The sequence below is a fragment of the Somniosus microcephalus genome, chromosome 31 (genome assembly GCF_052327205.1).
Source record: "Somniosus microcephalus isolate GS21.2 chromosome 31, FLI_Smic_1.0, whole genome shotgun sequence".
Lineage (NCBI taxonomy): Eukaryota > Metazoa > Chordata > Chondrichthyes > Squaliformes > Somniosidae > Somniosus > Somniosus microcephalus.
Genome location: NC_141017.1, coordinates 41699768 through 41714298, shown reverse-complemented (window position 1 = coordinate 41714298; position 14531 = coordinate 41699768). Strand labels below are relative to the sequence as shown.

The window sequence follows — 14531 nt, the reverse complement described above, 5'->3', positions numbered from 1 at the left end:
ATCTACTCCATTTCATCTTCCTACCTCTCCCTTTTCCTGCAGAAATTTGGCACTTTGGTTTCTTCCTCCCTCTTGAAACACTCAATCTACCATGAGTGCAACTAAAAATGCCACGTTGTTGCTTCACACAGGGCCCAACACACAGCTGCAGCTTTCACAGAAACCTTGCAATACAAAGCGAAGTTTCTTTTAAATATAAACAAAGTATGACAAACACCTCCCTGTAACCAACAGATATGCAGCTGACCAAGCACCTCAGCTACTGATGAGGAAGACAAGGGCAACAATTAACTGTACAAACTTCAGAGCTGTGCATTAACCCATGGTAGCTCCAACACACAACACTGGAAACTCACAGCACAGCCAGGATCTGAAAGATAGGATAGTTCAGGTGCGTACCCTTCATAACAGTTCTGATGAGTACTCACCTGAAACACAGACTGGGCTCAACAGATGCAGGTTAACATTTCAGGTTGTAATGAAGAATTACACCTATAGCCATAACCCGCCTTTCTCTTTACAGGCGCTGGTCAACCGGCTCCTGGCCCTCCAGGCGCTGGTCAACCGGCTCCTGGCCCTCCAGGCGCTGGTCAACCGGCTCCTGGCCCTCCAGGCGCTGGTCAACCGGCTCCTGGCCCTCCAGGCGCTGGTCAACCGGCTCCTGGCCCTCCAGGCGCTGGTCAACCGGCTCCTGGCCCTCCAGGCGCTGGTCAACCGGCTCCTGGCCCTCCAGGCGCTGGTCAACCGGCTCCTGGCCCTCCAGCACTGTGTTTTTAAACTTCAGATTTTCAGTTTTTCTTCCCTAATATTCAAAATTCCAATATGCCTAAAAGGTTGAAAAGAGGATAAGTCACTACAACTCAGCTTTATAATTGTCACTGCATGCTGCACCTAAAGGCCCAGATCATTTCTTATAGTAACAAAGCAGAAAAATATGGAAAAACCCTGCAATCAACATCTGTGGAGAGAACAGAGTCTATGTTTCAGATGGGTGTCCTTCTTCAGAACTTCTCTCAAGGGTATGCACTTGAAATGTAAACTCTGTTCTCGCCGACATTGATCCTCTGAGCATTTTTAGCTTTTTTCCATTTGTTTCAATTCCTGCATCTGCAGTTTTTTTGCTTTATTACCATTTGCAGACAATGACTGAATAAGTCAAACTTCCATTTTATGATATAGGATTCCACCTGATGCCCATCGATTTATACGCCAGTCTACTTTTCCTCCAAGATACAAAAGCGTCTGCTATTTTACAGGAATATAAGAGTAGAACATTAAGCCCCTCTAGTCTGTTCAGCCATTCACTTAGAGCATGGATGCTCTGTATCAACTCCATTGTCCTACCTTTGCTCCATATCCTTACCTATTTCCAATAATCAGAACCACTGGCTTAAGAGGGAACAATTATATGAGCTGCTGTTGCAGAAGGTACTTTAAATTAGGTTCCAATGGAATCATGAAAAACACAGACCCAGCTGAATGGGGTAAAGGGGCACAGCACACCATCTTTGAAGGTGGCAGGACAAGTTGATAATGCTGTTAAAAAAATACAGGATCCTTGACTTTATAAATAGGCATAGAGTACAAAAACAAGGAAGTTATCCTGAACTTGTATAAACCATTGGTTAGGCCTCAGCTGGAGTATGGTGTACAAATCTGGGCATCACACTTTAGAAAGCATGTCAAAGCCTAGAGAGCATGCAGTGGAGATTTACTAGAATTATACCACAGATGCCAGACTTCTGTTATGGGTAGAGACTGGAAAAGCTTTAGAACAGAGCAGGTTAAGGGGAGATTTGATAGGTGTTCAAAATTACAAAAGGGTTTTGATAGAGTAGCTAGGGAGACACTGGCAGGAGGGTTAGTAACACAGATTTAAGATGATTTCCAAAAGGGACGAGGAGAATTTATTTTTTACACAGCGAGTAATGATGATCAGGAGGGCACTGCCTGAAAGGGTGGAAGTTGATGTAATAGTAACTTTCAAAAGGGACCTGGATTAATACTTAAAATGAAAAAACTGCAGGGCTATGGGGAAAGAACAGGACTAATTGGATAGCACTTCAAAGAGCCGGCACAGGCAGGGCCGAATGGCCTCCCTTTTCGTGCTGTATGATGCTATGCCGGTGGGCGCTCAGGCGGGGCGACCTGTGCTGATGCTCTGCTAGTGCCAGGAGTCAGGGGGCTGGCCAGGGCCAGCGGGGCCGGCATTAATCAGCTGGGAACAGGCCCTGGGGAAAGGGGAGAGGAGGAACCGACCGTGACCCCGCCCCCTCTCCCCAGGCCCCACCCCCTCCCTTCTACCCTGGCCCCACCCCCTCCCGCAGGCCCTCGCCCCTCCCCCCTCTCTCCGGCCGCCGCCATTTTGAGCGCAGCCGCTCGCCGCCTCATGGCGCGGGCGGATGGGGGAAGGGAAGATGTCGGGGATTTAAACCGGCGCGCTGGCCCCGCTCCCGGACCCAGATCGGTTCCCCCACCTCTCCCAACACCTCGCCCGTCCCTCGGCCCCGCTCCTCCCCTCCTGGGCCCCAAGCCCGGCGCTTGGGCCGCGAGTGACGCACTTGAGGCTGTCGGCGCGGGGGTCAGCGGCAGACACGGGCTTTGCCGGGCCCGCGCTGAGGGGAAGCCCCGGGCCCCGGCCGCAGCCCGGCTCTGCCTGCCCCGGGCCCCGGCCGGCCGGCTCACTCACCCTCGCTCCCTCTCTCGCTGGCTGCCGGCCGCTCGCTCGATGGGAAAAGGACAAAAAGCCTCACGTGATCTCGTACCGCCAACCGATCCCTTTTATGGGCCCCACCACGCATGCGCAGCAGCGCTCGTTCCGCCCACCGACGCACGTGAATCATTCAAACCCGCCAATCACAGTAGCCGGCCGCCGGTGCGTGAGACGTCATCCCGCGTTGCATTGTGGAGAGTGTAGTTCTTTGCAAACACTGAAACAATAGGAAGGCTGCAGCCTAGGCAGCAGGGAATGGCAGCAGCAGCTTCCAGTAAAGCAGAGCTGTTCTCCCTCCAGATTCAAGGGCAATCTCATAGGGTTTTCAAATTAACAGTTTTGAGTGGGTAAATAGTGAAAGATTGATTGGTGAATTGGTAACAATCGGAATTATTAGTATCAAAGACAAAGTTAGAAATGTTTTCACACAGGGTTGTTGGAACATGGGGTGCTTTAGCACAAGTGCGATTGAGATAGGCACTGTAACATTACTTTGAAGGAAATTGGGCAAGTATTTGAAAAGAATGAATACAAAATCATATGGGTAAAGGAAATGGGATTAGGATAGCTCCAGTTGAAAGATTAGCACCATAATATAAATGCTGCATTGTCGGAGGTGCGGTCTTTCGGATGAGACGTTAAACCGAGGCCCCGTCTGCTCTCTCGGATGGACGTAAAAGATCCCACGGGCACTATTTCGAAGAGCAGGGGAGTTCTCCCCGATGTCCTGGCCAATATTATCCCTCAACCAACATAACAAAAACAGATTATCTGGTCATTATCACATTGCTGTTTGTGGGAGCTTGCTGTGCACAAATTCGCTGCCGCATTTCCTACATTACAACAGTGACTCCACTTCAAAAGTACTTCATTGGCTGTAAAGTGCTTTTAGATGTCCGGTGGTCATGAAAGGCGCTATATAAATGCAAGTCTTTCTTTCATAATATGGCATGGTGGTTATGTTACTGAAGTAGTAATCCAGAGTCCTGGACTAATGATCCAGGCACATGAGTTCAAATCCCACCAACAGCTGGGAATTTAAATTTAGTTAAATAAATGGAATTAAAAAGCTAGTATCAATAATGGGGACCATGAAACTACCAGATTGTTGTAAACACCCATTTGGTTCACTAATGCTTTAGGGAAGGAAATCTGGCCAATATGCGACTCCAGGCCCACCATCACCTTCTCAAGGGCAATTAGGGATGGGCAATAAATGCTGGCCTTGCCAGCGCCACCCACAACCACGTGAATGAATAAAAAACATTGTATCCCTCACCACTATCATTCCTTTGATGTAATTAACTTTATAGTTCAAATTAAAGTTGGATGGACAGGCTAGGGTTCGAGAGGGATGAGCGTTTATGGGCTGAATACCCTGGACTCCTGTTCTTATTACAAGGTAATAAAATTGTTGGGGATTCTGATGATATAAACTTTTGAGTTAGATCCCTAATGATTCAGTTAGTAAATGCATGGTGGGAACCAGAGTCATACACACAAGCCAACCTTAGAATTGATCCTCAGTCAGTGCTGAGTAAGCCGGTCTCAGCTAGGACTAGAACAGGGGTTCTACACAAGACCTTAGTGTTGCTGGATTAGGGAGAAAAAAAATCAGCAAAGAATCCATTTCTGATGACTGTCCAGCATACCCCTGCTTAGAAAGTGCGTGGACGCTTGGGTGAGAGCATGATTCAGCTTTGCCAACAATAGCCCACACAGCTGAATAACTAAAGGGCACACTGCCCAGGCTTCACGTGAATAACCACTTAGGTGATAAACCTGTGCCAGTTTGGCACGTTTGATAGAACCTTTGCTAGTGGCTGGTTCAAATGACTCCAGGATTTAAGCACAATCTCAGCTGACACCACAGTGCAGTATGAAGGAGTGCTGCATTGTCAAATGTGTTTTGGAACAGATGATAAATTAAGTGGAGTTAAAAGAGCCCATGGATTATTTAAAGAGCAAGGAGTTCTCCCAGTGATCTGCTCCACATTTTACCCACAACCACACCACCAAAACAGATTATCTGGTCATTTATCCCATTACAGGTTGGAGATCTTGCTGTATGCAAATTGGGTGCCACGTTTGTCTATATCACAACCGTTACTATCCTTCAAAAGTACTTCATTGGCTGTGAAGCGTTTTGGAGGATGGAAAAGGTGCTATATAAATGCAAGTTCTTGTTCTTTCTTTAAACTGAAATCACGATGGGTAACTCTTATTTTAGTAATATTCAAAACCTGGTTTTTTTTTTTGCCAGTAGTGGCTATTATGGTGGTCATTGATAGTAATGGCGATTCTCATCATATTCGCACTGCAAGTTACACCAGTGCAATAGCAATACTGTGGGACTGACGGTGCAAACTGCTCACAATCCAGAGGAAACTTTACCTTATCCCGAGATTGATATAGGATGCACTTTTACATTTAAAGCTGCAGCTGACAACTAAGGTGCATTTTTCACATCAACAGTTGCAGTTAGGAATCTTCAATCAATTTCTTTCCATCCAACCCCACCATCTCTCTATTCCAGCCGTTTTAAATATCAGGGCCACCTGTATTTGTGCAGTAATTTCTTAAAATGCAGGCATTGGGAACCAGATTCTTACAGCCCAGTTTCAAAATATGACATTTTACAAGGTGGCTAAACTAATAACAGCACCTGCCACCCAAAACCCCGAGCGCACCCCAACCCCGAGCCCACCCCGCCTCGATTCCCCCCTGCCCTCCCTCCGTCCCAGCCAACACCCGCCTCCTGTCCAGTTTTGGACTTGACAAATCTTAGCAACCCATGTAGCTGAATTGTTGAAATTATAATTTATTTGATTTATCTGCATGAAGTCTGTGTAAATCCATGAATGAAAGTGGAGGCAGCAATGGTCACAGAATAAATGATACAATCAGGCACTTCAATTGTATTTGGAATGCTGTTTATAGCAAGAACCAATCCCATGGGATCAATCTGCTACAGGGCAGGTATAAATTCCAGCAACTGCGGACATGAATACATCCAAACAACCTTAGATTACAAAAGTAACAGTAACAATTTATTTGACTGTGGCATGCAAAGAAGAGATTGGCTGTACACCATGTGTTATATATGTATGGCAAGCAATATCTAGACACACTCGTTCATTCAAAGTCAGTTAACAGTGTCGTCTCAAGCTATACATTTATCATCTGTTAAAATAACAACCTTTAGAAAACACAAATAAAAAAACTGCTTCTTAGTTAGGCTGAGCCTTCACTGAGGGAGGGAGGTTTCTACCACTTGGATTTAACAAGGTTCTCAGAAAATGTCAGTCATTTAAAAAAGCCAATGGCTCATTCTTACCCTTAACGTACGAACGCAGGGTTCCGTCACCTAGGCTCCAGTGGCGTAAAGGACTGGACTCTAGTGCTAAACCTCGTAGGCAGGATGGCGGCAGTTTTCTTTAGACAGCGTGAAGAGCACATGATTACTCACAGGCCTCGGCCAGTGACACACCAAGGCAGCTCGTAGCAAGTCTCCAGGAGCTCCAGCAGTGTGACAGCACGCCACCCACTGACATTTTAGGTCCTTTTTGTTTCAAAGACTACGGACGTTTAACATTCGAGTTACTCTTGCCACTTATATGGAGTAGGACATAAATGGCACTAACTTCAGGGACAAGACTAGAATACATTGGATACATATCTTACAAATGTTTTTAAGCAGTTTATAATGGACTCACTGTCTAGCCGCACACGTGAAGAATGAGTACGAGGGTGAGGTATCGGAGGGTGCCCAGCGCCCCTGAACCCGTACCATGGCGAGAGTCACCGCCGTCAGGAGGAGGGGGGGGGAAAGGAAAGAAAATTCCACATGTCTAGACTTACAAGTAGAGAGACAGTAAACCGCGTGTTTAACAGCCGAGACTGCGGACACCTTATCGTCAGCTGTAGCAAACCAGACTAAGCTGAGCGCTAAAGCCAGGCCGTGCGCCAAAACTTAGCTGAAAATACAACTCTGGAGTTTATTAATGCCATTTGAATCTGACCATGTATAACCTTATTGTTAATAATACCTTTTAATTTATCCTCGGTTACTGTGTGGTAATCGGAGCAGGAGGGGTGAAACAGGGCTCTGCCAGGCACAGACATAGACTTCTCTTCCTCTTTTTTATTTATAAAACACGTCTTTCAGATGATAACCTAATTCTATCTCAAACCATAACCCTTTTTTGGCACAGTAGGGTGCAGCTGGCGACAGCTGTATTGCAGACAAAGCTCTCACAAAGTGGGTCCCAGCAGTTGCTGAGAGCACGCAAAGGCCGGAGCTTTAACGTGCTCTGTATGTTTGGACAGTCTTGCTCCGTGCACCGTTAGTGGCAGGGTCGATCCAGTGAGATCCCATGTTTTTTAGGTACAGGCTTGCCCTGAGCTGCAGGCTGCACTCAACAGTCCTCATTCATTTTTCTTATTCAGGATCTTCAGGAGTGCTTTGGACATGAAATAGGGTTTCTCACTCGAGCCATCGTTCCTCTCCAGGTCTTCCACTGCATGAACAGCAATATCATCCACATTTATAAACAAGAATCGAACAAATCCCAGTGCGGTTAGAATCTAGAAACTGTGTGCAGTATCAGTACACAAACACCGACTACAACCAGCCCTGTCCTGTCACAAAGCAACCTCTCAAAACACTGGTTCCTCATTGGAGGGGCTCTGGGTGCTGCTCAGAAAAGCAAATCTTTAACAGCTAAAGGTTGATCGAATAAAGACAAACTGTTTCCAGTGAAAGTGTTAGACTGCAAAGGAATTTAAGTGTAGAAATGACCGAGTGATATTAGTAATTGAATGCCTAACATGTTTATATTACATGTGTAGAAGTTACAGCTTCCATTAAACTAGCACACAGTGATGTCAAATGAAAGTTCTGTACGTTTATAAGAATCTTTAGGGACTAGGAATTAGGTCCAACTAGTTTGTCCTTTTTTCATAAATCAGCCCCCACCTAGCACCTTCTCACCTTATCCTCCAATCCCTTCTCTCTCCAGAAACACAATTAATTACTTCTTGTACCCATGTGACCTGTTCATCTCACTCTCTGCCCCGGGATTTATTCCAGAACTTGATTACCCTTCGGTTATAAAAGAAAGAAAATGGTTTCCAACGCAGTCCCAGTACTGACAGAAACATTCCCAACTTCACACTGTTAGGAGACACAAGGGCCGATAGTTTAGTTACAGGATCCTCCCAGGGGTGTCTCGCTAACGGGGTTCATCAATGGTTTGATAAAAGTGACTGTGCCTCGTTCAGAAGCTCTTGTCACTCTTCCTGCAACTGTGGCGTCTGAGGAGAGTCGAGTTCCTTTTTGTACAGAATATCGCGCAGCTCCAGCGACGTGTAGTACGGTCTCTCTGGAGAGCCATCATTCCGCTCCAGATCTTCACCTGGTTTCCCGGCAACGAAACAGCGGCAGAGGAAAGGCAGAAGAATCCAAACACATCCCCGTGCAGAAGTGATGGACGGAGGGAGACAAGGCCAGAGCAAGAGAGGAAAGAAGAGAGAGTAAAAGAGAAAGAAGCAGGTAATAATCAGAGTCAGTAAAAAGAAACTATGTAGCACAAATATACAGACAGAGCTCAGGCTCTCAGCCGGTGATTAGCAATTAGAGATCAGGAAAAACAGAAGCAGCTGGAAATACAAGTCCGCCAGTCTCTGTAGAGAGGCTGGCGAAAGGTCTACACTCGTAACATTAACTCGTCAGATGCTGGCAGACCCGCTGTGTCGTTCAGTATCTCTCCCACTGGAAATCAGGACCATACCCTGGTCCAGCCAATCTCACAGTGAAACAACTGTGAAGGTCCTGATAAATTCTACAGACAGAATTCCGCTGAACGTGCTGACAGGAGGAGCCAGCCGCCCAACAAACCCAAGTGCTGGTTACCTGCTGGTTTGTAGATGTACGTACAAAGGACAGACCTGCAGAGGATGGCAGTATCAGGGACAGCGCTGCAGATTCAAGGCTGTCTTTGCTGGCGCCTGACCCAGCACGAGCTGCAGGGCTGCTGGGCACTTGCTTCAGTTGAGCTGGGAATGCATCAACAGGCAGATTCTATTTGGGTTAGAGGATCTAACCGTGGCCAGCGTACCCCGCTGAGGAAAGGTCGTGGATTTGTGCTTAATCCAGACCACCCGGCCCTTGTAGATTTAGTTTCCATTCCATTCCATTGATGGAACAGTGGTGTCAGAGAAACTAAAACAGAAAACTAGATAGGAGAAAAGGTAAAACAAAGAGGGGGAATATGTAAGTAAATGATCAGATTCAATGACCTGATGAGGGCCAGTCTGACCCTGCTAATAGGGCTAGTGAGACACAGACAACATTCGTAAGTCAGAAACATCAGTGAAACTGGCAAGAAACTCAAGCAGAATGTCCTGTAAACAATTCTGGTCGCTGCCGAGATGCAGCTTAACAGAATCCAGGCTGCCAGCGTGACAAGGAAACCATTACAATTACATCTGAAGTCTCGACTCTGGAGTCTTCTGTTTTTTAACCCTCTCACTGCACAGAGCTAAATTCGGTATTTATTTTCTGCCCTGGTATCCTGAAAGTGCCGACTCTCGCTGGGGTACAGTTCAGTGGGCGGAGCTGCCCTCTGACACCTCACCCAAGTGGCCATTCTAGGAACATAGGAACAGGAGGAGGCCATTTATCCCTCGAGTCTGTTCCGCCATTCAGTGAGATCATGGCTGATCTTCAGGTACAGCCGTGACAGTGAGCATCGGCAAGCTACTGGTGAGCGTCAGACTGAACCTGATCCTACCGACATCCACACACAAAGGCACTGTCCAACAGGAGTCACTGGATATCAGGAGCAGCAGTCTCAGCTAATTCTTGCCTCGCCCTGAGGCCAATTGGAGCATCAATACAGCCACTCCAGCTGAGATTTAGCAGAGACTGGGGATTGAAGCTGGGGTCGTCCTGCTCTGTACGGCTCAGCTGTTCCTGAGAAAACTCGCAGTCATCCAGAAATGACTAAAATCAAAGTCAGATTTTAAAAATACAAAGCCAATTTTCCAGATCAATCTCGTACAATATTTAATTATTTAAGATCAATTATTAATGCTTCCACTAAACTTTCATCATTAGCAAAGCATACATCAGAACTCAATCGCTGGGACCAGCTCTAGTTATAACAGCTCTGGGTTACATACAGATTAAAAGTGCCGAGTGGCATACTCACAGAAACAGAGGAACAGTGTGTCCACGCACATTGCATACACGCTGAAGAAGCCGTGTGCAACAAGGTAGGAACCCACAATCAGAGTCTGTAAGACAGAAACAGCAGAAATATTACTGCCTCAGTCAGCTTTCCGACAGAGCTAGTCTCCGAGCTGCTGCAGCTTTCAAACTTAGAGTTAGTTAAACAATTAAGAAATACGCAGGCTGATCCAATACTCTTCAGCTCTCCTGCACCCAGCGCCAGGAATATACGGCACAGTGAGCACGATGTATCACAGGGAGTTAGGATTCACCACACTGCTCGTATCTCGCTCACACTGCGCCCAACAAATCATTTACAAATACCGGCACTCCTCGGAATCAGCAATGTTTCTCTCTCGTGCCCTGAAGGCACCAAGTCTCCCTGGGGCACAGTTTCATGGGTGCTGATGCCCTCGGGAACCTCAGCGGCTAACTATTCTTTATGCGTGACAGTGAGAGTTGGCGGGCTGTTGGACTGTGGTGGGCATCACAGCCAAGATGTGCACACACAGGGGTCACTAGATTGTCATTATGAGCAGGAACCTAGGCCAATCTCCCCTCCCTTACCCAATGTACTGAACCCAAGTGTAGTGCCAGCTGAGACCAGATAACTAACGGAGCGAGGATTATAGGTGTGGGATCTTGCTGGTCTGTATGGCTCGGTTACTCACTGTGCCGCACTCTGAGCACATCTTTATTTCCATCTATAAATGACTGCAACAGTGCAAGACCAATAAGAGCACATGGTGTCAGAGCCACGTTCTTGTTGGCAAAGGTGTGTGGGGCACGCTGTGCTTAAAGCAAACACTGATGGGTCTTTCTCACCAGCAGTGGAACCCAGTAGTAATTCAGAGTTGGTGCCTTATCCTCGATTATCGTTATTCGATTGGTGAAAAAGAAAAATCCAAGGATGCCTGGGGAAGAGAAGGAAGAAAGAATTACTCAGTGATTAACACGAAGCGCAAGGCCATGCAAGCAGGGCGAGTGAATGAGCCGTGCTCCACTCTGAAGGATCCTCACACTATGGAACATCAGGCCTCCAGCAGCAGAGCCCTTAACACAACATAACCATCAACGTTTACCCCAATAATGGAACGGTATCTCACTGAGGCTCGATTCCACCCGTCTGCCCGCCCATGTGTGAGCTTATACAGTGAGGTTCAGCAGCTTTTTAGACACTGACCCCTAACCAGTGCTCACGATGCACCACACACCCACACTCAGGGTCTAGAACTCCAGCTACTGCCCCTCCTCAATCCAGGGTGCTGAGGCTATTGCAGCACCAACCACTGCCTTGGCCGAGATCAGCAAACTCAGGCATGGAGCCCGACACCTTCTGGGTTTGTATGACCAATATCACACTGTGCCACGCCGTCACTAGTGCTCTAGGACTGGCCGGGCAACGGAATGTCCCCGCCATGGTTTCTATCAGCACACAGGCTCGGGAATATTGAGAGAACTTGAGACACTCGGCCCCAGGTAGTGAGGGGAGGAGACACTCGGCCCCAGGTAGTGAGGGGAGGAGACACTCGGCCCCAGGTAGTGAGGGGAGGAGACACTCGGCCCCAGGTAGTGAGGGGAGGAGACACTCGGCCCCAGGTAGTGAGGGGAGGAGACACTCGGCCCCAGGTAGTGAGGGGAGGAGACACTCGGCCCCAGGTAGTGAGGGGAGGAGACACTCGGCCCCAGGTAGTGAGGGGAGGAGACACTCGGCCCCAGGTAGTGAGGGGAGGAGACACTCGGCCCCAGGTAGTGAGGGGAGGAGACACTCGGCCCCAGGTAGTGAGGGGAGGAGACACTCGGCCCCAGGTAGTGAGGGGAGGAGACACTCGGCCCCAGGTAGTGAGGGGAGGAGACACTCGGCCCCAGGTAGTGAGGGGAGGAGACACTCGGCCCCAGGTAGTGAGGGGAGGAGACACTCGGCCCCAGGTAGTGAGGGGAGGAGACACTCGGCCCCAGGTAGTGAGGGGAGGAGACACTCGGCCCCAGGTAGTGAGGGGAGGAGACACTCGGCCCCAGGTAGTGAGGGGAGGAGACACTCGGCCCCAGGTAGTGAGGGGAGGAGACACTCGGCCCCAGGTAGTGAGGGGAGGAGACACTCGGCCCCAGGTAGTGAGGGGAGGAGACACTCGGCCCCAGGTAGTGAGGGGAGGAGACACTCGGCCCCAGGTAGTGAGGGGAGGAGACACTCGGCCCCAGGTAGTGAAGGGAGGAGACACTCGGCCCCAGGTAGTGAGGGGAGGAGAGCGGGAGTCGCTGGGCCGGGAGTGGGAGTCACTGGGCCGGGAACGGGAGCAGGAGTCGCTGGGCCAGGAATGGGAGCGGGAGTCGGATGCCTGACTGGATTTCCCTTCTCTGAAGCGACTCCAGCTCCCGCTACCTGCCCATCAACCACCATCCTGCCTGAGATCAGTTTACTTAGCACAGACCGGCGATCAGTAAGAGATTCACTTAAAGAGAGAGCAGAGGGCGGAATGAAACGTGTACTGACCCACTCCTCCAACAATGAGCAGCTTGCCCAGAAACAGCAGGAAGTCCGTGACTTTGTCCAGAACGACCACCCTGTAAGAAACGATCAACCGATAACCAGTCATAGCCAAACCACTGCTGCAACTCACCACCACACTCACCCACACTCACAGATAGAGCATCAGCCAAGATCTCATTGAATGGCCTACTCCCATTTTTCTATGTTTCTATGTCTCACCGGACTGATCCTCAGCACTTCACACTCACTCACACTCACTCACCGGCCTGAACCTCACCATTTCACACTCACTCACACTCACCGGACTGATCCTCAGTGCTTCACACTCACTCACCGGCCTGAATCTCACCATTTCGCACTTCACACTCACTCACCGGCCTGAATCTCACCATTTCACACTCACTCACACTCACCGGACTGATCCTCAGCACTTCACACTCACTCACCGGCCTGAACCTCACCACTTCATAAGAACATAAGAAATAGGAGCAGGAGTAGGCCATTCGGCCCTTCGAGCCTGCTCCGCCATTCAATGAGATCATGGCTGATCTTCTGCCTGAACTCCATTCACCGGCCCTATCGCCATATCCCTTGATGCCCTTGTCAGAAATCTATCGACTTCTGTTTTGAATATACCCAACGACTGAGCCTCCACAGCCCTCTGAGGTAGAGAATTCCAAAGAGTCACCACCCTCTGTGTGAAGAAATTTCTTCTCATCTCAGTCCTGAATGGCCTACCCTTTATCCTGAGGCTGTGGCCCCTGGTTCTAGACTCCCCAGCCAAGGGAAACATTCTCCCAACATCCATCCTATCAAACCCTGTAATAATTTTGTATGCTTCAATGAGATCACCTCTCATTCTTCTGAATTCAAGAGAATATAGGCCTAGTTTACTCAATCTCTTCTCTTACGACAGTCCCGCATTCCCAGGAATCAATCTCGTGAACCTTCGTTGCACTCCCTCTATGGCAAGTACATCCTTCCTTAGGTAAGGAGACCAAAACTGTACACAGTACTCCAGGTGTGGTCTCACCAAGGCCCTATATAATTGGAGTAAGACTTCTTTACTCCTGTACTCAAATCCTCTTGTAATGAAGGCCAGCATACCATTTGCCTTCCTAATGGCTTGCTGCACCTGCACATTCACTTTCAGTGACTCATGTACAAGGACACCCAGGTCCCTTTGAGCATCTGCATTCCCCAATCTTTCACCATTTAGGAAATACTCTGCCTTTCTGTTTTTTCTACCAAAGTGGATAACTTCACAATTATCTACATTATATTCCATTTGCCATGTTCTCACCCACTCATTGAGCCTGTCGAGATCCCAGTGAGTGTGAGCGAGTGTGAACCGGCCTGAACCTCACCATTTCACACTCGCTCACACTCACCGAACTGATCCTCAGCACTTCACACTCACTCACAAGACTGATCCTCAGCACTTCACACTCACCGGCCTGAATCTCACCATTTCACACTCACCGGACTGATCCTCAGCACTTCACACTCACCGGCCTGAATCTCACCATTTCACACTCACCGGCCTGAATCTCACCATTTCACACTTGCTCACACTCACCGGACTGATCCTCAGCACTTCACACTCACTCTCACTCACCGGATAATATTTCTCATTAGGAGGAAGAACGCATTCTTTGCTGAGGTGCAGAAGTTGTTCCCATAAATTGCAACCTAGAGAAAGAGAAACAGCAAGAACAATGTTGGTAAATCTTACCTCATTTATTTTATCCTTAAGCCTCTCTCCTCACCTCGCTGACTCTCGTGGGCTACAGGTTCCTTCCGTTACCTCACACAAGTGGCCATTCTGAGCACAGACAGCGACGCTGGTAGCTATTCGACTGTGGAGGTGATTACAGCAGAGCGCAACCCTGTCCTCACCGACCACTGAAGCACATGACTGTTCCAGCAGGGGTCATGGAAAACCATGGCGAGCAGGAGCAACAAGCCTGGCCCAGAGACATTGAGACTTGACTGAGATCAGCCAGCTCAGCACAGTCCAGATACTCAAACGGTGGCCTTCCCGGTCTGTATGAGAGCGAGAGAGACAGACAGACAGAGAGAGAGAGCGAGAGGCA

At 48.6% G+C, this 14531-nt stretch overlaps 2 protein-coding genes across 7 annotated transcripts in view; both read right to left on the bottom strand.

Annotated features, from left to right (window-relative positions):
* LOC147097811 (interleukin enhancer-binding factor 3-like) overlaps window positions 1-2779 on the bottom strand; it is a 51558-nt gene extending 48779 nt beyond the window's left edge. For 3 of the 6 annotated variants that reach the window (XM_085971943.1, XM_085971944.1, XM_085971945.1), the window contains exon 1: window positions 2690-2779. The gene's annotated coding sequence lies outside the window, so the exon portion shown is untranslated. Of the gene's footprint in view, window positions 1-2477; window positions 2498-2561; window positions 2670-2689 lie in introns of those variants that run through there. The other 3 variants (XM_085971947.1, XM_085971946.1, XM_085971948.1) reach the window with 3 other exon arrangements.
* Window positions 2780-5629: 2850 nt separating this feature from the next.
* The window catches only part of slc44a2 (solute carrier family 44 member 2 (CTL2 blood group)), a 116206-nt gene continuing 107304 nt past the window's right edge, over window positions 5630-14531 (bottom strand). Inside the window, 5 exon segments of the mRNA XM_085971950.1 lie at window positions 5630-8130; window positions 9928-10012; window positions 10773-10861; window positions 12439-12509; window positions 14054-14127. Coding sequence (XP_085828076.1) covers window positions 8006-8130; window positions 9928-10012; window positions 10773-10861; window positions 12439-12509; window positions 14054-14127 — 444 coding nt within the window. The 3' untranslated portion in view covers window positions 5630-8005.